Genomic DNA, 22127 nt, shown 5'->3' with positions numbered 1-22127 from the left:
ACGCGCTAACACCCACAAAAGCATTGCCCCGCTTTCTTGCCGCGGTAGGAACACATACGAAGGTGGGCATGCCAAATGATTGTACTGCCATTTTCTATCCATCCACTTCCATTATATTTAATGGCTGTTAGGGGAAAGTAATCAAGTGACTCAACAGTGAGAAACAGCAGACATTTTTGGGGTGGTGCAGAAAGCGGTTAAAGAAAAAACGTTTTTAATTGAGCCTGGGTTTTTAGTTAAGTGTTAGTTATCCAGTTCATACAATCAGTTCCAGGTCCAAAATGCACTACTCCGTTTAAAACGGTGTTGTGTGTTTACATATCCACCTCACTTTTAACACTCTTGTTTCTTGTCTGTTTTAACAGCTAAAAGTCTGCTTTTGGGGGGGTGTCAGGCCTCAAAAAACAAGCATCATGTTGTTACTGCAGCTCCAGCTCCGCTGGAGGAGAAAAAAATGAAAGGGGAGGAAAAAGTGGGCTTTCGTGCCACCCTTTGGGCCCGCTGGGAGCCGCCGAGACCGCCTCTGGATTAAGCCCCCGCCTTTAAACTCCTGACAAGAAAGCAAAACTTCAAAGGACCAGTCGGCCGTTAGGGCTCCGCCCTCGTGCGCCCCGACGGCTTCACAAAGGATTTGCCGACGCTCGGGAATTCCGCCTCCGCTTCCTTTTATAGCTGCGCCCCCTCCGTGGACACGCCCAGCCGCTCACAAAGGCCGAGGCAACGCGTTTGAGACCGCGCCCACATCACCAAATAAGGCTTGCCTGCCCATGTAGGGCAAACAATCGGCGCGAGAGTCCCCCTGGTCTCTTCCTTATCCGGTTTATATGGTCAGAGAGGCTCGGCGAGGCAGGTCGGAAGCTGTGCGAACATGGCCGAGCGAGCCCAGCAGACGCCAGCCAAGCGCCTCTGCTGCCGGCCCGGCTACAACCCGGCGTGTAGGCAGGGGCAGCGGGCTGGAGGAGTCCTGTGTGGTGGCGGCGGAAGTAGTAATTCGGGCTCCGCGGCGGGGCAGAGCGGCAAGGCGCACAACCCGGAGACGCTGCTCGACATCGCGGCGCGGCGAGTGGCGGAGAAGTGGCCCTTCCAGCGGGTGGAGGAGCGCTTCGAGCGGATCCCGGAGCCCGTCCAGCGCCGGATCGTATACTGGTCGTTCCCGCGGAGCGAGAAGGAGATCTGCATGTACTCGTCGTTCAACGCCGGGGCCAAGAAGAGTGGAACTAGTGGGGACAATAACGACGAGACTCAGCTGCCTTTCCTGCGGGGTGTCACTCTGCTGGAGGGCGGCTGGGTGGACAACGTACTGCAAGTCGGTGAGTACCAAGCAACACCAGTGCCAGACTTTTTTTTCTATTCTTATATAAACAATGCCGGGTATTTCCACGTAACGGTAACCCACTTCTGCTTTGCCCCGAGCTCTCCCCCTTCCATTGGAAGCCTATTTAGCACTTTCTTTCTATTTTTCTGCCTTTGCAGCTCTCCCCCACCAGTACCAAGCGATCCACACACAAAAGCTCCCCTATATCTGTTCACCGCTCCCTGACTTGAGCCGATGTTAAAGCTTAAAACGTTTGTTCTCTTTCATCTGAAACACTGATGTTGCAACGGCCAATCAACGGACCTGTCCCAAACAGCCAACACGCACGAGTTACTGAAATTGAAATACTCTTGACTAAATTCAGTTGAGCGTAGTCTTGAAATGGATTAAACTTGTAGAACAAGGCGCCACAGTATTGAATTTAGTTGCTTTACAAACGGCATGATGGATGGATGATGATGAGGATGATGGCTGGGCTTATTTCTTTCATGTTCTTACATGAGTATTGATTCTGAATGATGTATGTGGCACAGTTATGTTCTGTACACTCTCTCCCCACAAGCACCGACCGATGCGGAAACAAAAGCCCCCCTATATCTTTTCACCACTGGCTAAACAGACGATATTTAGAAAAGAAGGGTGGGAGGGTTGGGGCGACTTAAAGCCACAGTGCTTCTATTTTGGTTGCCAAACACACTTTCTCTTTCTCTCTCTTTCAATGCCAGGACGTATGTGGCGGCTGGATGCAAATGATAATGATTCACCTAGTTTTATGACTGGGGTAGTGGGAAATGTGGGCTAAGCCCCCCCCCCCCCCCCCCCCCCCCTCCCCCCATCTTTTACTTTTGCCCCTTCATCATATTTCACCAAGTGGGTTTGGACTTGGAGCCGTCAATCCCACTCCACACCCTTGGAAGCCGTTCAGGATTCTAATCCCATTACCCTCCCCTGGTACATGTGAATCTGAACGCATCCCGCAAACAAGATTTTATGCATGATCTTCCTCCTCCTCCTCCTCCTTCTTGACTCCAAAGAATCTGCGTGCGGGGATAGCTGGAGCTCTTGTGGGCTTGGAGAATGTGCAGTGCACAATAGTAGCCATGGAGCAGGCAGGCAGGCGGGCAGCTCTCCCCTCCTCTCTTCTCATGCACTCTGTAGCTAGTCTGTTTACCAGATTCCACACTTTTAGACACATTGGACGCTCATGCTCCAGAGTCGGGGTTTTGGGGCTAGACTGAGTCCAGAATTGAGGATAAATTAACTGGTATTAGTTGCTTGTCCGTGCTAAACTCGCTCTCCTGACTCAGTGAATGCTTCTGGGTTTGATTCTGGCCTCAAGAGGTTTCTTTTTGTGTGGATTTTCTCTCATTTAACACCTCACCACAAAATCATGCGCGCCAACTTCTTAAGTCACAACGTCATATAACATGTGCTCGTGGATTAACTGACCAGTTCTTGCTGAACTGGAAATGAAGTAACGTACACTAGCATTTAGTCCTGGCTAAAGTCATTTTGCTTCAGTGGTAATTGATGAATGAGGGAATTATTCATCTTTTTTTTTTTCAATTGTTTTGATTTTGTGCGCTTTTAGGCTGCAACCATCAGAGGCTTGGTTGATTCAGTTGCAGCGTTGTCTGAAAAACGAGCGTAGTAGAAAGACATTCGTACGTTCTCCTGGCATTTATTATTGCTTGGGAAACAACTTAAGGAAATTTTGAGTCCATCCATCCCTCCATCCATCCATAGCCGCTTATCCTCGCTTGGGGTTGCTGGCTTGCTGGTGCCTATCCCAGCTGTCCACGGGCAGGATAAACAACCATCCATTCATCCTAAGGGGAATTTGGTGTGTCATTATACCTTCCATGCATGTTTTTGGAACGTGAGAGGAAGCCGGAGTGCCCTGTTCAAACTCACATGAGAACGTGCAAATTTCACACAGGGCGGCGGATACGAGCTGGAATTGAACTCGGAACTCTGAACTGTGAGGGATACGTGCTAATCAGTTTGCCACCATGCCACCCAAAATTTAGAGTCATAAACATTTATTTTAATCACGTTTTAACTACAAATAATAATTTCGCTGTAGTTTTCCCAGTAATGGACCAAGGAGTTTTATTCAAATACCTATCCTAAAATGGAAAGTCTCACTTAATCAGAGCTGAAATCTTTTACTGCGACTCTGAAATAGAAACAGGAGGTCAAAACAGTCAACATTAAAATGATGTGGGAGAAGTTTCCTGATTCACCTGGTACGTAATTGATCTTTAGTCCTCCAAATAATCAAGGGGCTTTAGTCAAATGGCCATCCTTAGATGGGAGCGCTTTCTGAATGTGCTGAACACCTGTTTCCATGTAATTCTGGAATGTAATTCTGCTCGTACCTGACATCATCCACTTAGTAGAGCCCTCATTTTGACTTAGTTGCGTCGAGGCACCATTAATCAGCGACCAATCCCGCACAATTGGAATCATTCTCAACAATCAATTAATCGTCTAATTGGTTACTATTAGTATGCCAGTCCTTTGTCTGCATGTGTATGCATGTGTGAGGGAAGAAGAGGGAGGCTCAGGGGTGGCGGTCTGCGCATGTGCTTGTGTGCTCGTCTGCACGGGCTGTCAATCTCATCCGCTCACAACACAGGCGAGGATGACAGGCGAGCACACAGCAGGACGACGACGGCGTGTTATGCTGATTGCAATTTTCGCTCGTTTTTTTTTTTTTTTTTTGCCTGTGTGTGTGTTGGGGGTGTCTATAGTGTGGTTGGTGGTAGAGAGGAAATAAAGCCAAGGAGGAGAGAAAAAAATGATAAATAAAAGATGCAATCTACTCCAGGGGACAGGCAGCCACTGGAGAATGAGGGGCTTAAAAGCAGGGCAGCATGGGGTAGAGAAAGACAGTTGGGGAGGGGGGCTGTCAGCCACATCACACATGTATTGGCCCATCACACACATATACAGTATACAGTGGCCTGGAAAAAAGTGTTTATCTGGTGTGTGTGCCTGTGTGTGTGTTGGTGAGTGTGAGCTGTCACAGGGATGGGATTCATTGTTGATGATGAAAGACAGTAGCGCAATAGAATAGATGCTGAGGTTATTGTGTGCGTGTGGGAGGGGGAGGCTAATATACTTGAATGGATCTGCTGTCGCCCTACTCCTCTCCTCCTCCACCTCCTTCTCTTCCTCCTCCCCCAGCCATAAAACTCTCCATATTTGCTCCCCTAAGGCCAACTAGCAGCCCCCAGTCTCCTGTGATTATTTATCTTTTTCGCAAAGACATTAATCACCCCCCCCCCCCCCCCCCCCTTTCTCCCTAGCCATCCTTTAGCATACATATATCAGCCCAGTGGAGGGATTGGGTAAAGGAATAAGAGGGTCGAGGTGGTGGGCTGCGTTTAAAGGGAAGAGCAATAGATGGGAAGGTATCAGGGAAGCCCACAGGAGGAGGGTAGTATTGAAATGGTGATTGCAGAAGAAAAGTAACGGATGGCGAGCAGTGAAGGCGAGCGAGTGAGATGGATGGCTCGTTGCCCCCCCCCCCCCCCCCCCCCCCCCCCCCCCCCGCGAGCTCATCTGTTTCGATGCCAGCCCTCTTCAGATAAATATTCATACCCGAGCGTTAGCCGACGATCCGTGCAGGCAGTGATGAATATGTCAGGTGGGCTACCTGCGCTCTTAAGTGTTTCTTCATGTACGCCTTACTGACTAACGGCTCAGAAATTTGAGAAAGAAATCCAGAATTATTTTTTTGTATTTCTTTTATTTTTGTCAGTTCTTTTAAGTCCACATCCCCGCTATGCTGTATCTATAATTCCATGTCCTTATCCAGTGTTTCAGCATAAATCTAAACACAAACACAACAATATGCACAATATATTTATACACATTATTCTTGCACTTATTTTCAAATGGAAATTGTTGGGATCTTAAATGCATCACCATTCAACAGGTGAACAATATCCCGGACCATTACCAACACAGGTTATTCAAATTTATTTAGTCAGACTATTCTGAGCTAGCTTTTTTCGCTACATTAAAAATGTAGCTTTCATTAGATAATTATGTAGTTTCCTTAAGCTAAAGTTAAAATTGAAATATTAAATATTGCAAAAGTTAAAATTGAAATATTAAATATTGCAATATTCAACACCCATGTCACCCATGTCTGTTTTTCCATCCCTAAAACCTGTAGACTTAATTTTGGCTTTTAGAAATATTTTCGGCATGGGCTGGTATTACAGGCATATGCTGGTAACCAGTTTGACGTCAAGGTTTCAATAACCATCTCACCAATAAGAGCTTCTTCTGTTATTTTTTGGAGAGGACTTCTAAACAAGACACAATGTGATTTGGTTGGGAAATTATAACGTGAAACGTTTGGTACACGTATCGCCATCTAACGGCCTGGAGTGCACATTACACCACATCCTGCTTTTGTTAGATTGTTCCATTGGAGTTTTCCGGTAACTTGCTCATCTCCGTATCCCCCCCATCACCACCACCCCTACTCGCAACAACCTCCTCACCCCCTTGTGTAATTTAATCTTAGCTGCTCATCGTGGCTGAAATGGAAGGCTAGCATTGTGATGCCCCCATCCTCTAATTATAGAAGCGTAATCCTATGGCTTTGGCGAGGCATGACAAAGCATGTTTCCACTTCATTACCCTCCTTCCTGTTTTTAGTCCTCCAGACTGGGTCAAGTTCATCCCCTCTTCTCCCATTCATCTGCTGTCCTCCTCCTCCTCTTTCTGCTGACCTCTCGCGCCTGTATTTCTTCTTCGCACCCCACCCCCCTTCTGTCTGTCTCCAGGGCTTTCTGCCTGGAGGTAAAACACACACGCATACACACACATACACTACACCGCCTCCTCCTTACTATCCTGTTACCGTAATGTCCCCAAGGAGCGACAGACATAGTGATGCCTGGCATATGTCGCTCCCCGCAATGTCATTAGGCCGCACGCCTCTTCTCCCCCTTGTTAGGCTAATTCCTCTTACGGAAAAAGACGTCATTTTTTTTATCAAGCAGCTGCCCCAAATCGAAATGACGAGCTACATGGGATGAGGCTTTTTATTTTTGATAAAATTAGACTCAAATAAAAATAAAAAGTGCCCGTAGTGGTGCGACTGAACCGTATCGCCTGACAAATATCACTCTGCAGCACTGGTGCCTGTTTGAGTGTGAATGTCATCCTGCTCCGGTTCACCTCCTTTCTGACAGGGTGTGTGTGTGCGTGCGCGTGCCCACGTGCATGTTGGTGTCTCTGCTCGTAACTCGGGTTAATTTGTTCACGCTTGGGAGGTTCTTAATTAGGGTTCCGCGTCATATACTCTGCCTTTTTCTTTTTTCAATATTTTATCATGATGTCGGACAAGTAACAGCCAGGCCGGTGGTTCAATCAAATCAATCAATCAATCAATCAAATTTTATTTATATAGCCCTAAATCAATCAAGGGCTTCAACTATGCGTTTTTTTCTGTTTTCCTTTTACAACTCATTCAATAATATTACCAGCCATTTTGAGACACAATTACAGAAGAAAAGTATAATTAAGTACTTGGGAATTCATGTTTGGACTTTGAAAAGACAAAATTCATCCTACAAGATTTCTGTGAAAAGTGCACTCAGTCCCCAAGCACATAATTCTGGTTAGGTGTCAATCATTGGTTAGCATACCTATTAGCTTGGCTTCTCTGTCTTTTTTCATAATCCCTTCATGAGAACAATACTTGCCAGAAGTGCATCTTAATCGCTGCCATGGAGGCGATGTTTACTGATTTAATAGTGACTCTGCAATGTGTTCAGCTGTACTAGCTTGCATTACTTTGCTGAACTAGCTGGTGCGTGCAAATAGAGCTTGCGTTGACCTCCAACGCATTAAAATCCAATGCAAATCTTCATCAAAAAACAAACTGCCATTTCAAAGATAAGAATTCACGCCTGTGATGGACACTCACATAGAGAGTTTAATTAAACAAAATGTTTATTATGGCGGGGGTTTGACATTTTGTCCACAAAGGTGAAGAATTTATGATATGCGTTATGCATAAATCTTGCGCGAGCATGTTTCTTGCCAGACACCATCAGGTTGATGTGGGATGAGGGTTTCTTCGTCTTTGCATGTGGGCTGTTTTCAAGTGTGGGTGGTTCTGGATCTCGAAACTTTTTCTTCCCCCACTTCTCTCCTTTCTTTTTGTCCTCCTTCTTTGTCTTCTTTTTCTTTCTCCTCCTCTGATGCCCTTCAAAAATGAGCCCACATGTGCTGCGCCCAAGTGACAGCTTAACAAGTTGCTGACACAAAATGATTCAGAACTTTTGGGAAATTTCCCCCCCTCCTATTCCCTGCCAGCCTCATGAAAAAAGTCTTTCATGTTATTCTAAATGAAAGGCTGTTGAGTCGTTTCATGTCTTTAGAAGCATGCGTGTATATGGGGAAAGTAAAAAAGAATGAGAAAGCAATTTCTGTAGAAACTGCGTATTAATGCACAAGTAGATAGGAATGAACGCAAAAGAAAATGAAGCTCATCTGAAATGCTGTGGAATTAATTTAATTGGTGGATGTGAGATGAAGTTGGAAGGATCTAAACTGGTCAAAAATGTGGAAGTAAAATCTCTTATTTTTAGACTTTTTCTTGGAGGGTATTTGGTGACTGATAATGGTCCTGAATAAGTGGCTCTAGAAAATGGATGGATAGCAAAAGATGAAGGAAAGACAGAAGAAAAAAAAGGAAATAACGCTTGGACTTATTCGATGTTAGCATCAAGTGCTTTAAAACAAAATATCAATAAAACCATTAGAATTACAGTTGATAAACAAGGAATTTCACAATCATTAGCAACGGAGGATATTACAGTAAATAAAATTATTATTCTTATTACTATTAGTATTATTTCCATGAATCATCACCTTACTAAGAAGGTGGGGTTTGCGTGTCCCAGTGACCCGAGGAGCAAAGTTGTCTGGGGCTTCATGCACCTGGTGGGGTCACACATGGCAAACAGGTCCAAGGTTAGGGACCAGATTAAGAATGGCTCACATAGCCCTTATGATGAATACATATATTGGACACGACACAATTTTCCCTTGCCCGGACGCAGGTCATTGGGATCCTCCCTGGAGCAAGGCCTGGAGGTGGCGATTGATGGCGAGCGCCTGGTAGCCGGACCGGATACTATGCGGCTCGGCCGGGCTCAGCCCAAAAGGATAACGTGGGTCTTCCCATGGGCTCACCACCTGTGGAAGGGGCCAAAGTGGGTGGGTGAAAAGAGAGCTGGGCAGTGGACAAGCACAGGGACCTTGGCGCACCGGTCAGAAGCTAGCTCTTGGGACATGGGATCTAACCTCTTTGGCGAGGAAGGAGCATGAACCAGAGTGCAAGCCCAAGAAGTTGCAACTAGATATAGTCGGAGTCATCTCCACCCACAGCTTGGTAACAATCCTCTTGAGATGGGTTGGACTTTGTGCCTACACACCAAACAACAGCTCAGAGTACCGACCCTTTTTAAGGAGTCCATGGAGAGTGTACTGCAGAGACCTCCCTCCGGGGACTCCCGCGTTCTGCTGGAGAACTTGAATGCTTACGTGGGAAATGGCAGTGAGACCTGGAGGGGTGTAATTAGTAGGATTTGCCCTCCTCATCTGAAACAGAGTGCTTTTTTGTCATTGGACTTCTGTGCTCGCCTGGAATTGTTCATAACAAACACCATGTTCAAATATAAGCGTGTCCGTTTGTGGCACTTGGCACCAGAACACCCTCTGCCGGAGCTTGATGAACAACTTTGTGTTCGAATCATCGGATTTGCGGAAGCAGCATATTTTGGACACTCGTGTGAAGAGAGGGGTGGAGCTGTCAACTGATCACCACCTGGTTATGTGTTGGCTCTGATGGTGGGGTAGGATGCTGATCAGACCTGGCAGACCCAAATGTATTGTGAGGGTTTGCTGGGAACGTCTGGCATAGACCTCTGCCAGAAGGTGTTTTAACTACCATCTCCAGCTGAATTGTGTGGAAGGAGCTTGGTGAGCCCATAGAAAATGTTTTCCGGACTGCTTGGAGGAAATACCAGTCCACCATCCAGCCTCTGAGGAGGTGGATGCAGTGCATCATTAACACTGTGCACAGCGCTGCTGACTTCAACTCAGCACGTCGTGAACCAGTTGGCAGAATACTTAGAAGACCTACTCAATTCGAGAACATGTCCTCTTCTGAAGAAGGAGAGTCTGGAAACGATGATGTGGGGTCTCAGGAGCTGAAGTTAACAAAGATGGTAAAAAAAAACAACCAACAAAAAAACTCCTTAGTGATCTCGGGTGGATGATATCCACCTGGAGTTCTTAAAGGCTCTGGATGTTGTAGGGCTGTCCTGGTTGACATGCCTCTGCAACATGGCATGGACATCGGGGATAGCACCTCTGGATTGGCAGACCGGGGTTGTGGTCCCCGTTTTTAAGAAGGGGGGATTGGAAGGTGTGTTCTACCTATAGAGGGATCTCATTCCTTAGCCTCCCCCTTAAGGTCAATTGAGGAGTGCAGGAGAGGGTTGTCTGTTAAAGATTGAAGATTCAAAGGGTTTTTTGTCATGTGCACAGTGTAGAAACATGTTTCTCCATGTTTCTCCAACAAAATTCTTACTTTGCTGTCCACATGAATGTCGCTAAAAAAAGAAGTGATTCTGGCTGAAGCCGTGTGACCAACTGACGCCTGCCAGTCAGAAAAGTACTGTAGCCTGATATAGGCTGTTCAGTCCCTGGACCACCATTTTCAGAGCTTGCTGGCAGTAAGTCAAATTTTATTCCATTGAGGGTTGGACTCTACCAAGGCTGCCTTTTGTCATCGATTCTGTTCATTACCTTTATGGACAGAATTTGCAGGTGCAACTCAAGCATTGAGTTGGTCCAGTTTGGGCGTCCCAGCATCGCATCTATGATATTTGCAGATGATGTGGTGCTGTTGACTTCCTCGGGCCGTGACTTCCTACTCTGACTGGAGAAGTTCGCAGCAGAGTGCGAAGTGGTTGTTATGGTTTTCAGGACCTCTAAATCTGAGTCCATGGTCCGCAGCTGGAAATGGATGGAGCGCCTTCTCCGGATCGGGATGCGATCCTGCCTCATGTGGAGGAGGTCTTGAGGTCTTGTTCATGAGAGAGGACAGGATGGAATGGGAGATCGACAGGCGGCTCAGTGATGCAGACTCTGTACCGGTCTGTCGAGGTCAAGAATGAACCGAGCCGGAGGGCGATACCTCGATTTACAGATCGATCTACGTTCCTGCCCTCGCCTATTGTCATGAGCTGTGCGTTGTGACCAAAAGAACGACATCCCTGATACAAGTCGTCAACAGGAATTTCCACCGCAGGGTGTCCGGGCTCTCTCTTAGAGATAAGGTGAGAACCTCGGTCATTTGGGAGGGGCTCAGTGTCGTCATCCAGTAAATTTCAACTGTTCAAATGTTTTTAATTTATTTCTTTAATTTGATTTTATTATTGAAATTTGAGAACTTTACTGTGAAGTGTTCAGAAATTTGTAAGAAGATGGGAGACTTTTTTTTGTTGATTCTAGCTTTACTTGAATGACTTTGGGGTGTGGATTTTTTTTTTGGTATATGGAAAGTAATATCCCAGGTGTCTTAAATTTTGTGAATCTTTTGAAGTTTAAATGATTTGAATTGGTGGAGTGAATGGAGAGTAGATCAGTGGAAATTTTAGAATACTTACAATGAATGTTCTTCAGAATTCACACAATAAAAGCCTCACACGCCTCAAGGTGATCCAAAATCCTGGCTTGCGTTTCCACTCCCGGCTCATGTGACTAACCCTGGGCTTGTATCGTCATGGAAACACAGCTGAGCCTGGTGCGAGTGTAAACATCTGGCTGTCCGTAAGGGACAGCGAGGGGGCAGCGGCTGCATTCATGTGAAAGACCGTCTTTGGGGATGCAACTCTTGCTCTCTCTCAATAGCTTGCCGTTTGTCTGACCTTTGTAAGACCTAAAGACACTTTAGCATGTTGGTGCTGATGTGTACAATACTATACTTTAATTTTAGACAAAACAAACCTGTTCAGTCAATTTTTCATCGTGCAACAGTGAAGCGAGTCGAGGACTATTATTTTGCACGACTATCATTATGGCCCTGTCTCTTGAATAAAATCGAGAGGATAGGTTTTATTGTTTGTCTTTCAAATTTGTAAATATAATAAAGGAAATATTAAACAAACATGCATTTGGGCAGGCTTACCTTGTTGCTGTGCTTTAGCTTCAGTATGATGCTTCACATCTTAATTTTGCTGCTGCGGCCCTTATCTTCTTAGTTGCTTTGGTTGAGTAGATATCTCGAATTTATTGTAATTATTTATTTATTATATTTATTTATTTATTGTAACTGTTCCTCTTGACTAAAATTTGCCTCGATTTTAGAGAAATTTCTGCGACGTGAATAATAAACATATGCTAACTTGCGATGATGAACTTTATCATCTGACTGCTGACAATTTCACCATCGTCTCCACTTCAATGTGATCTGCTAATTATGTGTGGTCATTATAGCATGGATTAAAAAAAAAGTGGAAAGTCATGGAAAGTCTTGTGTGTGCTTAGGTATATATGTCTGAGTTAAAAAAAAACAAAAACATGCTGTTTTGGGTGTGCTGTCTCCACTGTGCCAATTATTGTCTTCCAATCTACTGATTATTTTGGCAACAATTTTTAAAATGCTAATTTACCCAATTTGTGTGTGTGTGTGTGTGTGTGTGTGTGTGTCCAACAAGCAATCAAAACATAATCGCTGCCATATGAAACAAGAAAATAAAAATGTCTAATTTTTGTCTGGAAACTCGTCAGATTTGAGGAGATGGGTGATCAAATGTGTCCCTTTACGGCAGCCTGTTAAGTTCCCTGCACACCAGGCGGTCCCAGAGAGTGTATGTGTGTGTGTGTGTGTGTGTGTGTGTGTGTGTGGTTTACTGTCACACTGGCCCCCCACTCCAAGTGAATCACCCCCACTTCTAAAAAAAAAAACAAAAAAAAAAAACCCACATCCCCTCTTCCAAGTTCTGTTTTCCACACCCAGTCATAACTTGTCTTCTCACCAAGACACACCAGTGGACTTTCTGCCATCAACTGAGTCCAAATGTCTCTTCCCTATTCGCAGTCTTTCCAGCCCACTGGTGCCAGCCCCGCTCCCTTCGACTTTCTGACGGTTCCCATTCCCGCCTCAGACATGGTCCCTTATTCCTTAAATCACCATGTTGGCTTTGTCTCAGTACCACACTACAGATGTTGCTTTTTAAAATCACCACTCACCCCAACACATTTTCAATTTGCCATATCACTGTGTGGGCTTGTGGATGTGTGTGTGTGTGTCCTGTTAAAATAAACCAGCTAAAGTAATAAAGCTCCTGCGTGAGTTCCTTCCCGGTCCCTCTCACCCGCCCCTTTTCCAACTCCACTTGTCTCCGCTCCCAGACTGTGGCTGCTTGCCTTGCGTCAGCCGAGAGACTCTGTCTAGGAATCCACCGGTCCTCTTCTTTCTCCACGCTCCTCCCCACAAGGCAGGAGCAAGCAAGACAGGCAGGCTGGAGGGCAGGGCAGCAGAAAGGCCCTACTAAATCCACAATGACAGCAGCCTATTAAAAGCCATTTTTCCCTATTTTATTTAATGACTTTTATTGCCACGCTGCCCTTCGATTGGGCAATAATAACAAGGGAATGCAGCGCTCAGCACTCTCCTATCAGACGCTCACCTTTTTTTCCCCTTCTCTCTTTTTAATGAATTCCTCTTTGCAGCAATGGGCTGCTGAAATAAGCACAAAGTGCCTTAGTTACTGCGGTGGAATGTTCAAATGTATGAATGCTGTATACTAGTGTTTGTGTTAGCGGGCATTTTGTGTACAGTGAAGCCACTGAACACAGTCCTCTGATTTGTTCAAAAACAGTTTTCTACATTGGAGCCTGTCAAACTGTCATCAATCATACATCGTAGGTTACAGTGTGACACAATACTCTTGTGTAATCTTGCACATTATCTTATAGTGTGTGTGTGTGTGTGTGTGTGTGTATATGTATATATATATATATATGTATATATATATATATATATATATATACACACACACACACACACTGTGGGCCCCCGTGTTACGAACTTAATCCGTTCAGCGGCTATGCTCCTAACTCGAATTGCTCGTATGAGGGGCAATCCAAACCTATGTTAATTAGTGAATGCGTGCAACACATGCAAAAACCTTAGGTAAAAACACCACGACTTTATACACATATTAAAAATTAGTAACATAATCTACTGTACAGTTAAATTAAATAACATAAATATGCAAAGGAAAAATGACATTTACCTTTGGGGTGACGTGACTTGAGCTGGGTGGAGGCGGAGGGGAGCAGAGACCAACCCGCAGAATTCATTTATTTATTTTCTTAAACGAGAACTTTTCTCAAACGAGAACATATCACCGGCGATTTCCTTCTCTTTAATCCATAATAGAAGAAGCCTCTCCGTTTTGTTGTTGACCGAGGTCCGTCCCCTGGCAAGGAAAGTCTTGCCCTTAGAAGATTGCCGTTACGGCCATACTCACGAGCAAGGTTAACTATGTGTGCGCCTCCTTCATATTTTTTTATTATCTCCTGCTTCGTTTCTTTTGTCATCATCCTCTTACTACTTCCTTTACCGCCACTTGCAGAAGCCATGTCTAACAGATAAAGTTTGCAAAGTCTTCACAACACACCGACCAGCTGAGCCATCAAGCTAGATGAAGGCGTTCGGCCAATATCGGCATTTCTGTGATTGACGTGACGCTGGCCAATAGCATATCTGCATCTCTGTGACTGAGACCGGGACTCTGACCTTAATCGACCAATAGCATATTGGCATCTCCGTGACGGAGACCGTGACTGTGACCTTATAAGACCAATAGCATATCTGCGTTTCAACCGGGTATAGTTATTTTTGTTGATGCAGCAAAGCGAAAAAAATAGTGCTCCTATTTTTTTTTTAAATAATACTCCTACGCTTACCCCTAACATGGAATTCACAATTTTAGTCAAATGAAGGGACTATTGCTAAAAGCACTGCTATTCTACATCTGGCCATATGTAGGGGCGTTTTGGCAAGAAATCTACATTACTCTCAGGCTGCGCGCTCGCGCTCTCAGGCTGTGCGCTTGAGCTGTACGCAGATTTATATGTGGGAGGTGGGCAAAATGAACAAAATGACAACGGAGACTGACTCTGGCCCTTTAAGAACAGTTGAAATGCAATGTGGGAATGGGCGGGTGGAGGTGTTGCCCCAGCGCTTATTGGTGTGGCAAGAGCTGAGTATTGAACAGTTCAAATGCAATGTGGGAATGAGCAAGGGGGAGGGGTTGCGGTTGCACTCCCTTTCGCGCGAGTGCTGAGTAGTGAGCAGTGCTCTCTGCGCACAAGAGCATTCTGCTATGTGTTGAAAAAGAAAACGTAAGTTTGAGCCCAAAAGGAGACTGTTCAACCCTTCTTTCTACTGTTAGGAAATCACTGGGCATGGGAAAGTAAGGTAGTTTTATTAAACGCATTTTATACACTTTATTTATGTTCAACGTCTGTGGGTTGGGGTAGGGGTCCTACTTCATGGATTTCTCTTTTTGCAGGCGTTTTTTCATGTCCCCACTAACCACGAAAAACAGGGGAATACTGTAGTTCCCAAACCGTGCCTTAATTCTTGATTGTTGAAGATTTTGACTAAACCACGCCACAGATACGGTATGTTGTTGAAACACCAGGGAACAGTTTTAAATTGTGGAAAAAGAATAAGATTTCTCCTTTATGAAAAAACAGAGGCTCTCTTTTCAAGTTGATCAACATCTGTTTTCCTTGCCGGAAGCCAAAATGCTTCACCCGAGCCCAAAGGCGATAAATAATCATTCATGCTTGTGTACTTAATTGGTGTAGGTTTTTCCCTGCTGTTGTCTCAAAATACTGTCCCTAAAATGAAAACGAGCCGGTGCGCTAGCCACTTAAGATATTTATCTTAGCACATAGGTCTCACCAGGAGTGTTTACGATGAGTCGAATACTAAAAGGTGAGGCATGTGAATGATAAGCAGGTGGATGACATTCCCGTCTGTCTTCATTCCCACACTATCTCCTTTCCACTCCTGCACGCACACACACGCTTCTTTTATTTTCTTTTTAAGGCGCTCCCTGGCCCGGCGGTGCCTCGGCGCCACCGCCTCGGCGCCTAAGAATAAACAACCGCCAACTATGAGGGCTTACCTGCCACTGACCCCTGTCACGCAAGCGCAGAACGAGATAGGGATGTTCCGCTCGTTGAGCTGTCCTAGCGTTGACCTCACGGCGTTACCCCCTACGCTGTCTCTGCCCCCTCCCCAAAGGATTTACTAAAGCCAAAGGGCATCATGGTCCGACTATCCCACCCAGTGGCCAATTGCTCGACTTTGACAATTGTCCAATTGTCAATTGCCACTGGAAACACAACTGTAATTCAGTCTGAATGTATTTATTAGATTCTTGTTAATGCTTGTTGCTAGATAGAATTTGTGGGTAATTATGGGGCTCTAGCTAAAGTTTGGATGTTCAGGTGGATCCGCAGTTAGCAGTGAGCATATCTGCCTGACAGTTCTAAAGTTGCGGATTAGAATCTGCAGAGCTTGGTCCCCACCTAACTGATAATTACTGTATTAATTTTTTTTTTTTTTAAATCATAACATTTAAATATATAAATTGAGTTGTGTTTGTGGAACATGATTATAAAATCTAGAACTCCATAAATTCAATTAGAGGGATAGTAATTATTTATTTAATTTACTCCTACACACTCCCTGCCCAGCAGGCATCAGGAACCCTGCGAGCTATGCAGGGAAGGGGTGGCAGTGATGGTGATGGTGCTGAGAGGCCCAGAGAGCGCGAGGTGCCTCCGGCTGCGCCTGGTGCAGCGATGTCAGGCCGCCGTGGCATGTGATACATGAGCTGTGTGGCAAGTTGCTGCTGAAAGCGAGAGAGGGAGAGGCCGTCCTGGTATGACAGGCAGCCGCGTGGCTTGCGTCACTTGTCTCGCTTCAAAGGGACATTTGCACCCACGCTGGTTTTAGGGGGCCTGAACACGCCAAGATTTGAAAGTGGGTCTCAGAGGCTAAATTCACACTTCCAGTGTACATTTCAGGTGACACATCTGATGCCACTGTGTATCACAGAAACGTTCCACAAACAACGACGCTAGAGTCATCCTCTTTAATCTTTCTTTTTTTTTTTAATCTCACTTTTTGCTTCCCATGCATGTTTTGTATACATCGTTGGGTGTGTACAGTGGACACACATCAATTCAAGGTTTGGCATTTGCAAATTCATCAGTTTTCAATTTTTTTAACCTATTCCTTGTTATTCAAAGAAAATGTATCTTATTTGCACATTTTTTAACCCCAGTCCTTTTATTTATTTATCTACTTACTTGCTTAAGTACCCTAGGCTCCACTTAATTGCATTATTTCAATATTTAGTTTTTCAATGGGAATTGAAAGTATTAATTTTTTAATTCGACTTGCAGGCACTCAAATTCTCATGACCCCACAGTACATACAGTATGCCAAACTGACAACTAACCGACAAATGACTTGAAAGGACTGTTTCAGATGCTATGTTTTGACATCGCCAACTAGTGGCTGGGCATGCACTTCCACGTGGCATCATTATCCTCTTTCCGCTGAGGTTCTCGCTTTTACTGGGTCATTTTATGTAAACATAGCCTTAATTACTGCTCTTTACACTCAGCCATCGTTTTCCTTCCTCTTCTTGAGCTCCTTCTAATCATCCCGCGTGTCTCTTTTCCTCCCTCTCCTTTTTATATGCTCTTAGACTCTCCATTTCTGTGCTTCTCAATTTTCCCCCCATTTCATTTCCCTAGCCGGGCAATAGAAACTCATATCTTATTTACACTGCCCCTATCTAGATACAGCGTGTTTCCATAATGCTCCCTGTGTCCAATCTCCCAGAGGATGGCTTGCCCATACAGCTAGCTATCGGCTTCACGTTCCCGGTCGGAGCGAGTGCGCATCCCGACCTCGGGGCTATCTGCTGCTACATTTAGAAGCTGTGTTTACCAATGTTTAGAATTAGGAGAAACAGCACTCGGCCTATTTGCTGTGATGTCGTTCTCTGGAGTTTTCCCGGCGATTCCTCCCCTTTATGTTTTACACGCTTCGCTCGGGCAAACAACATCTTTGCTTCTTTAATGTTTGGCCCTTGCGCTGAATGAACAAGCATGTTCTTGAGCAGTTGCTTTTTTTGCTAGTGGGGGGCTGAGATTATCATAAGCATTTATTAGCAACCGGCTAAAAAAAAAAAGGGCTGCACCTGTATTTTCCTGTCACATTAGCATTACTGCCAATGTATAAAACAGGGCCGGGCATAATAATAGGTCAAGTAATACATTAATTATAATTACAGCAATTATGTTGAGATGATTATTGTTGTCTTGGGGCAACTGAGGCAATTGACATTGCAAAGCTGAAGTGACACAAGCCCAATTATTTATTCTAAAGTGGCACAATTTGGTTATGCATCTTGGCAGTGCAGCTAGCAAAGGAAAAGAAATCAGATATCTTCAGATCAAAATCAAGCCTCCTGGAAATGTGACTAAAATTTTGATACTGGCCAATATGCGTGCCGCTTAAATGTGACGATTGAATTTACACCAAATGCCGGCTTGACCTGACGTTATGATGACTGGCGTTAGATCATTACAAATAAGCACAGTTTTTAAAAAAAAAACAATGTTTGCAGGTGTTTTGGAGGTAAACTTGAAAGAGGTTTTTGGCTCTGAGACAACTAAAACTGTGTTTGAATTTGGCTTCACAAGGTCTGCTAATTTTGTATTTTTAGTGCTGTCAAGTGATTAAAAAAAAATCTAGTTAAAAAATGTCTAATTTGTGATTAATCATGATTAATCATACATTTTCTTTTGTCTGAATATTGTCGCTACATTAAAATCATGTATCTTGACTTAAAAAAAAATCAAGATAACAGGTATGTTATTTGAAAGAAAAATGACTTAGTTTTACATTTTTATACAACAAGTCATCCTGTATTCAATAAAAAAAAAATAAAGTGCCGATATACCTAATTATACAGAACTTAAAATGATTAAAGTGCCTCATAGATGTGTCTTAAGCAGAGTTTGATTTTTGCCACAATAAACTGCCAACTTAAGGAGCAGACAAGCACCTAATAACCACAGCGAGTGCCTTAAAACAAATGCAACAGTCTCTAGCAATCCGTGTAGCAACAACATTATCCAACCTACTTGTTGTCCTTTTGTTGATGAGTACAAGTCTTCACTCAGCGAGTGTAGCTTGTTTACTGCTGCTTGAACCCCCCGTGTTAGCATCTTTGCTAGCTCTAGCGAAGGCATGCTTTGCTCGAAGGTGGTACTGTAGGCTGGTTGTGCTTTGATGCAACGACAGTTCATTGGAGCACTAAGTGGAAACAACTTGCATTTTATCTAGTGTACCATTCGGCTTTTTTTTTTTTAAACCAGAATTTTCCATGAAGCAAACCCGGGTCATTCTCCACCTGATGCGGCTGGCTGGGTTTTGCGCTACATTTGTATTTCGCCCAGGGAAACGTACGTGTAGAGGAACTGCAGGGCAAAGTTGTGGTCAAATTCAGTCTAAGTGTTGTATTATTAATATTTATTTATTCATTGATTTCAACGTTTTTAATGTTTCCAGATTAATCGTGGCCATTAATGCATTCTTGTTGACAGCCCTAGTTATTTTTCAATGAATTGTCGAGTAACTTTTCGAAGTGAAGCTACATAAGCGCCCACCATTGTCTGTCTTTGTGCTGTGACTCTCCTCTTTTGTTTGGTTGCACAGTTAGCAGAGCGCAGCTGCCACAGGAACTTCGTAGAACCGAAATGTAAATTAATCTCCAAAGTTAGCGCTTTACCTTCGGCAGCCCGACCTTAAACCTTTTTTGTCAAAATTCAACTAAATTCTCACGAGGAACAAAAGCTTTCACACGTGCTTCGATTGGTAACCTTGTTTACTTGAGTTTTTGTCATCAATAAAACATAGACCTTGTTTTGTACAGGTAAAGTGCTTGTCGACTGCTTGTCTTTATGCAATATTCAGCATGTGTGTGCGTACGATGGCTTCCCTTTGTTGGGGAGGAAAAGCATTCCTTCATACTACGTCGTATGCTAAATCTGGGCAATCAGTACTGGTGTGAACATATTGAATAGATTCTCAGATTTAGTGTTGTTTTTTTTTTTTTTTCCCCTGACGAGTTTCACTGCTTTTACCCTGCCTTGTTCTATTTGGTCCCGGCTCCGCTTTTTGCCGCATATCTGTACATGACTTTCAACAACGGCAATGAGCCGTCGTAGTGTTGTTGACAGTTGGCCGCCGTAGTGGCATTTCCACCCTGTCTGCATTCCTGCCCAGAACCTCATATCTGGCCGACTGTCTGTCTCTCTGGCTAGCTATACGCCGGCCTGCTAGCCGTCCCTCCTGGGTGGCTACGCCAGCTCACCTCCTAACCCTTTCACAGCCACTGACAGGCCACCCCAGCCCGGGGAGACGTGGGTAATGGTCGTCTGTGATGTACAGCTGGACTCGATTGGAGTGGATGGCAGACGCACGCCTAAAATAACAAAAGGAAGAGAGGAGGGGGGCAAGTGAGGGAAAGAGCGAAGCGATCGATAAAGCAGGGGACACATCGCCTAATAAAGATTTATTCCCTTTTTTTCTTTTTACCTCCGCAGCCCGCCTTGGCGGGAGAGAATTTGATTAGTGCACTTCTTCTCCCAGGGCGCTTCTGATTGCATGTGCACACCCGAATCCGCACCCCTCCCCGGTGTGTTTGTGCGAAGGGCTGAGGCCGACTCTGTGTCGTTTGTTCCATGAGCCGTGGCACGGGCAGCTGCAGCTGTGTCCCGGCCTCGCTCTCTCGCTGTCAGCTAATATTTAGTTAATCTTTGGTCTGGGACCTACGGGATTGGCCGGAGCTCCTGGTCTCCCATCCATCTCGTGCTGATCTATATTCCACACTGGATGCCTGTGCCATTAAGCGGGGCGGAGGGGCGTAGGGAGCTTACGGGGGAATGAGATGGCAGGGACGCTGTAGTTTGAAAAAGAAAGGGCAGATGGGTGCAGGGAGAGGCAGGAGAGTGATAGAGGGAGGAGGAGGTGTCCTACCCACCCTCCACATGGAAGTACAGTTTGATTTGGAGCGGTGACATATTGGTTAACGCAGCTCCGAAGGTTTTTTGGCCTTCCTTTGTAAGGTTTGCATCGTTTTAATCGTAGTCTCCAAAAATGTGTGTTTTCTTAATTTAGGCGTGAGTGCGGATGCTTGTTCGTCTATGTGCTTTGCGATTGGCTGACGTTGTGTCCAGGGTGTACCACTGCACCCACATTCATCTGAGATACCCACAACCCTGATGTACAATAAAGATTTAATAGAAAGTAGATGGATCTGTGTAATGGATCAGTGCAGTTAAATTTATTGGACACCTTTTTATGAAACACAAATTTTACCGAGACCTCTTTTCTGGGCTGTGTAATACTGTTCTTTGTTGATTGATCGACAATCGTCTAGGCTTTTTTTTTTTTTTTTTTTTTGGGCATAGATTTTTGCTGTTCTGTACCACATAGCGTTTGGGGCCACCCTCCCAGCATTATTCTGCCTTCAGAGGCAGCGCGGGCCCTAGGCAGAGTAGTACATTTTGGATTGACAGTATATGTATATATATAATATATATATAATGTATGTATGTATGTATGTATGTATGTATATATATATATATATATATATATATATATATATATATATATATATATAATATATATATATATATATATATATATATATATATATATATATATGTAATACAAAAAATATATATAAAATGATTTAATAAATAAAATATTTATATTGCTTTAAAACAATTACAATTTCCACTTTGTGATAACAACAGTACCAGTAGTCCAATTACTGAAGCTGCAAATGCAGTTCGTTGACATAAACACGCCTACATGTTGGAAAAACAAACACTTTTAACAGTACGAACAATAACAAACCAATAACATTAATTAGAAGTACATGATGACGTTAAAACAGGATAATGAGCCAGCAAACAGGTAGATTGTCCATGTTTTCTCCTCCATTATTTCATTGCTATTTTGACGTGCTTTCAAACAATTATCACTATATTCCACCGTTGTATGTAACACACTCATAATTTATGTAATGATGACATTAGGAGAGGTTTATCCCAACAAACTTTGTGCAATGTCTGAGTCCATATCTTCCTGTGTGAGCAGGTCAATGTCATGAAAACGTAAGCGTTGGTATCCATGACAACTGATTCAATCTATCTTGGATTGTCAATTTTATTACCCTCCAGGCAAAAAAAAAAAAATCCCATTCCCAGGAAATCTTGATTTACATGGTAATATCTGCCAAATTAATCACAATGTCAATTTATTTACGTATTTTATACAAGATCCTTCACAGTACAAGTTCTACAGGGGTTGTTCGGTTTTCTATGGAATTCTGTTACCACGCCGGTGATATAGGTTGGTTTTCTATCCATACGAATCTCACGGTAATGCACTAAAGTCGGAATTATATTTCGTATCTGTTTGAAAAAGTTCTAGACTGAATGAAAAACAGCAAGTAAGGCTGCCAATATCTGACATAAGTTTCACTATATGTTCCTCGGCTCAAAAAGTCATCTTTTGAGACCGCTATGAACTGGGGACTCCCTGTACTCGTCTCTGTGTGAAAGTTCAGTGTAAAAATGATCTGAA

At 44.1% G+C, this 22127-nt stretch overlaps 1 protein-coding gene across 1 annotated transcript in view; it reads left to right on the top strand.

The window, feature by feature from the left end:
- The first annotated feature begins 709 nt into the window (after nucleotides 1–709).
- Nucleotides 710–22127, top strand: part of LOC148429677 (zinc finger SWIM domain-containing protein 6-like) — a 70346-nt gene continuing 48928 nt past the window's right edge. Inside the window, exon 1 of the mRNA XM_088424192.1 lies at nucleotides 710–1310. Within this exon, the coding sequence (XP_088280318.1) occupies nucleotides 869–1310 (442 nt within the window). The 5' untranslated portion in view covers nucleotides 710–868. The remainder of the gene's footprint in view (nucleotides 1311–22127) is intronic.

Source organism: Hippichthys cyanospilos, chromosome 1 (genome assembly GCF_059441005.1).
Source record: "Hippichthys cyanospilos isolate Australia breed blue-spotted pipefish chromosome 1, RoL_Hcya_1.0, whole genome shotgun sequence".
Taxonomy (NCBI): Eukaryota; Metazoa; Chordata; class Actinopteri; order Syngnathiformes; family Syngnathidae; genus Hippichthys; species Hippichthys cyanospilos.
Note: the sequence above shows the minus strand (reverse complement) of the source record. Positions and strands in the feature narration are given on the sequence as shown.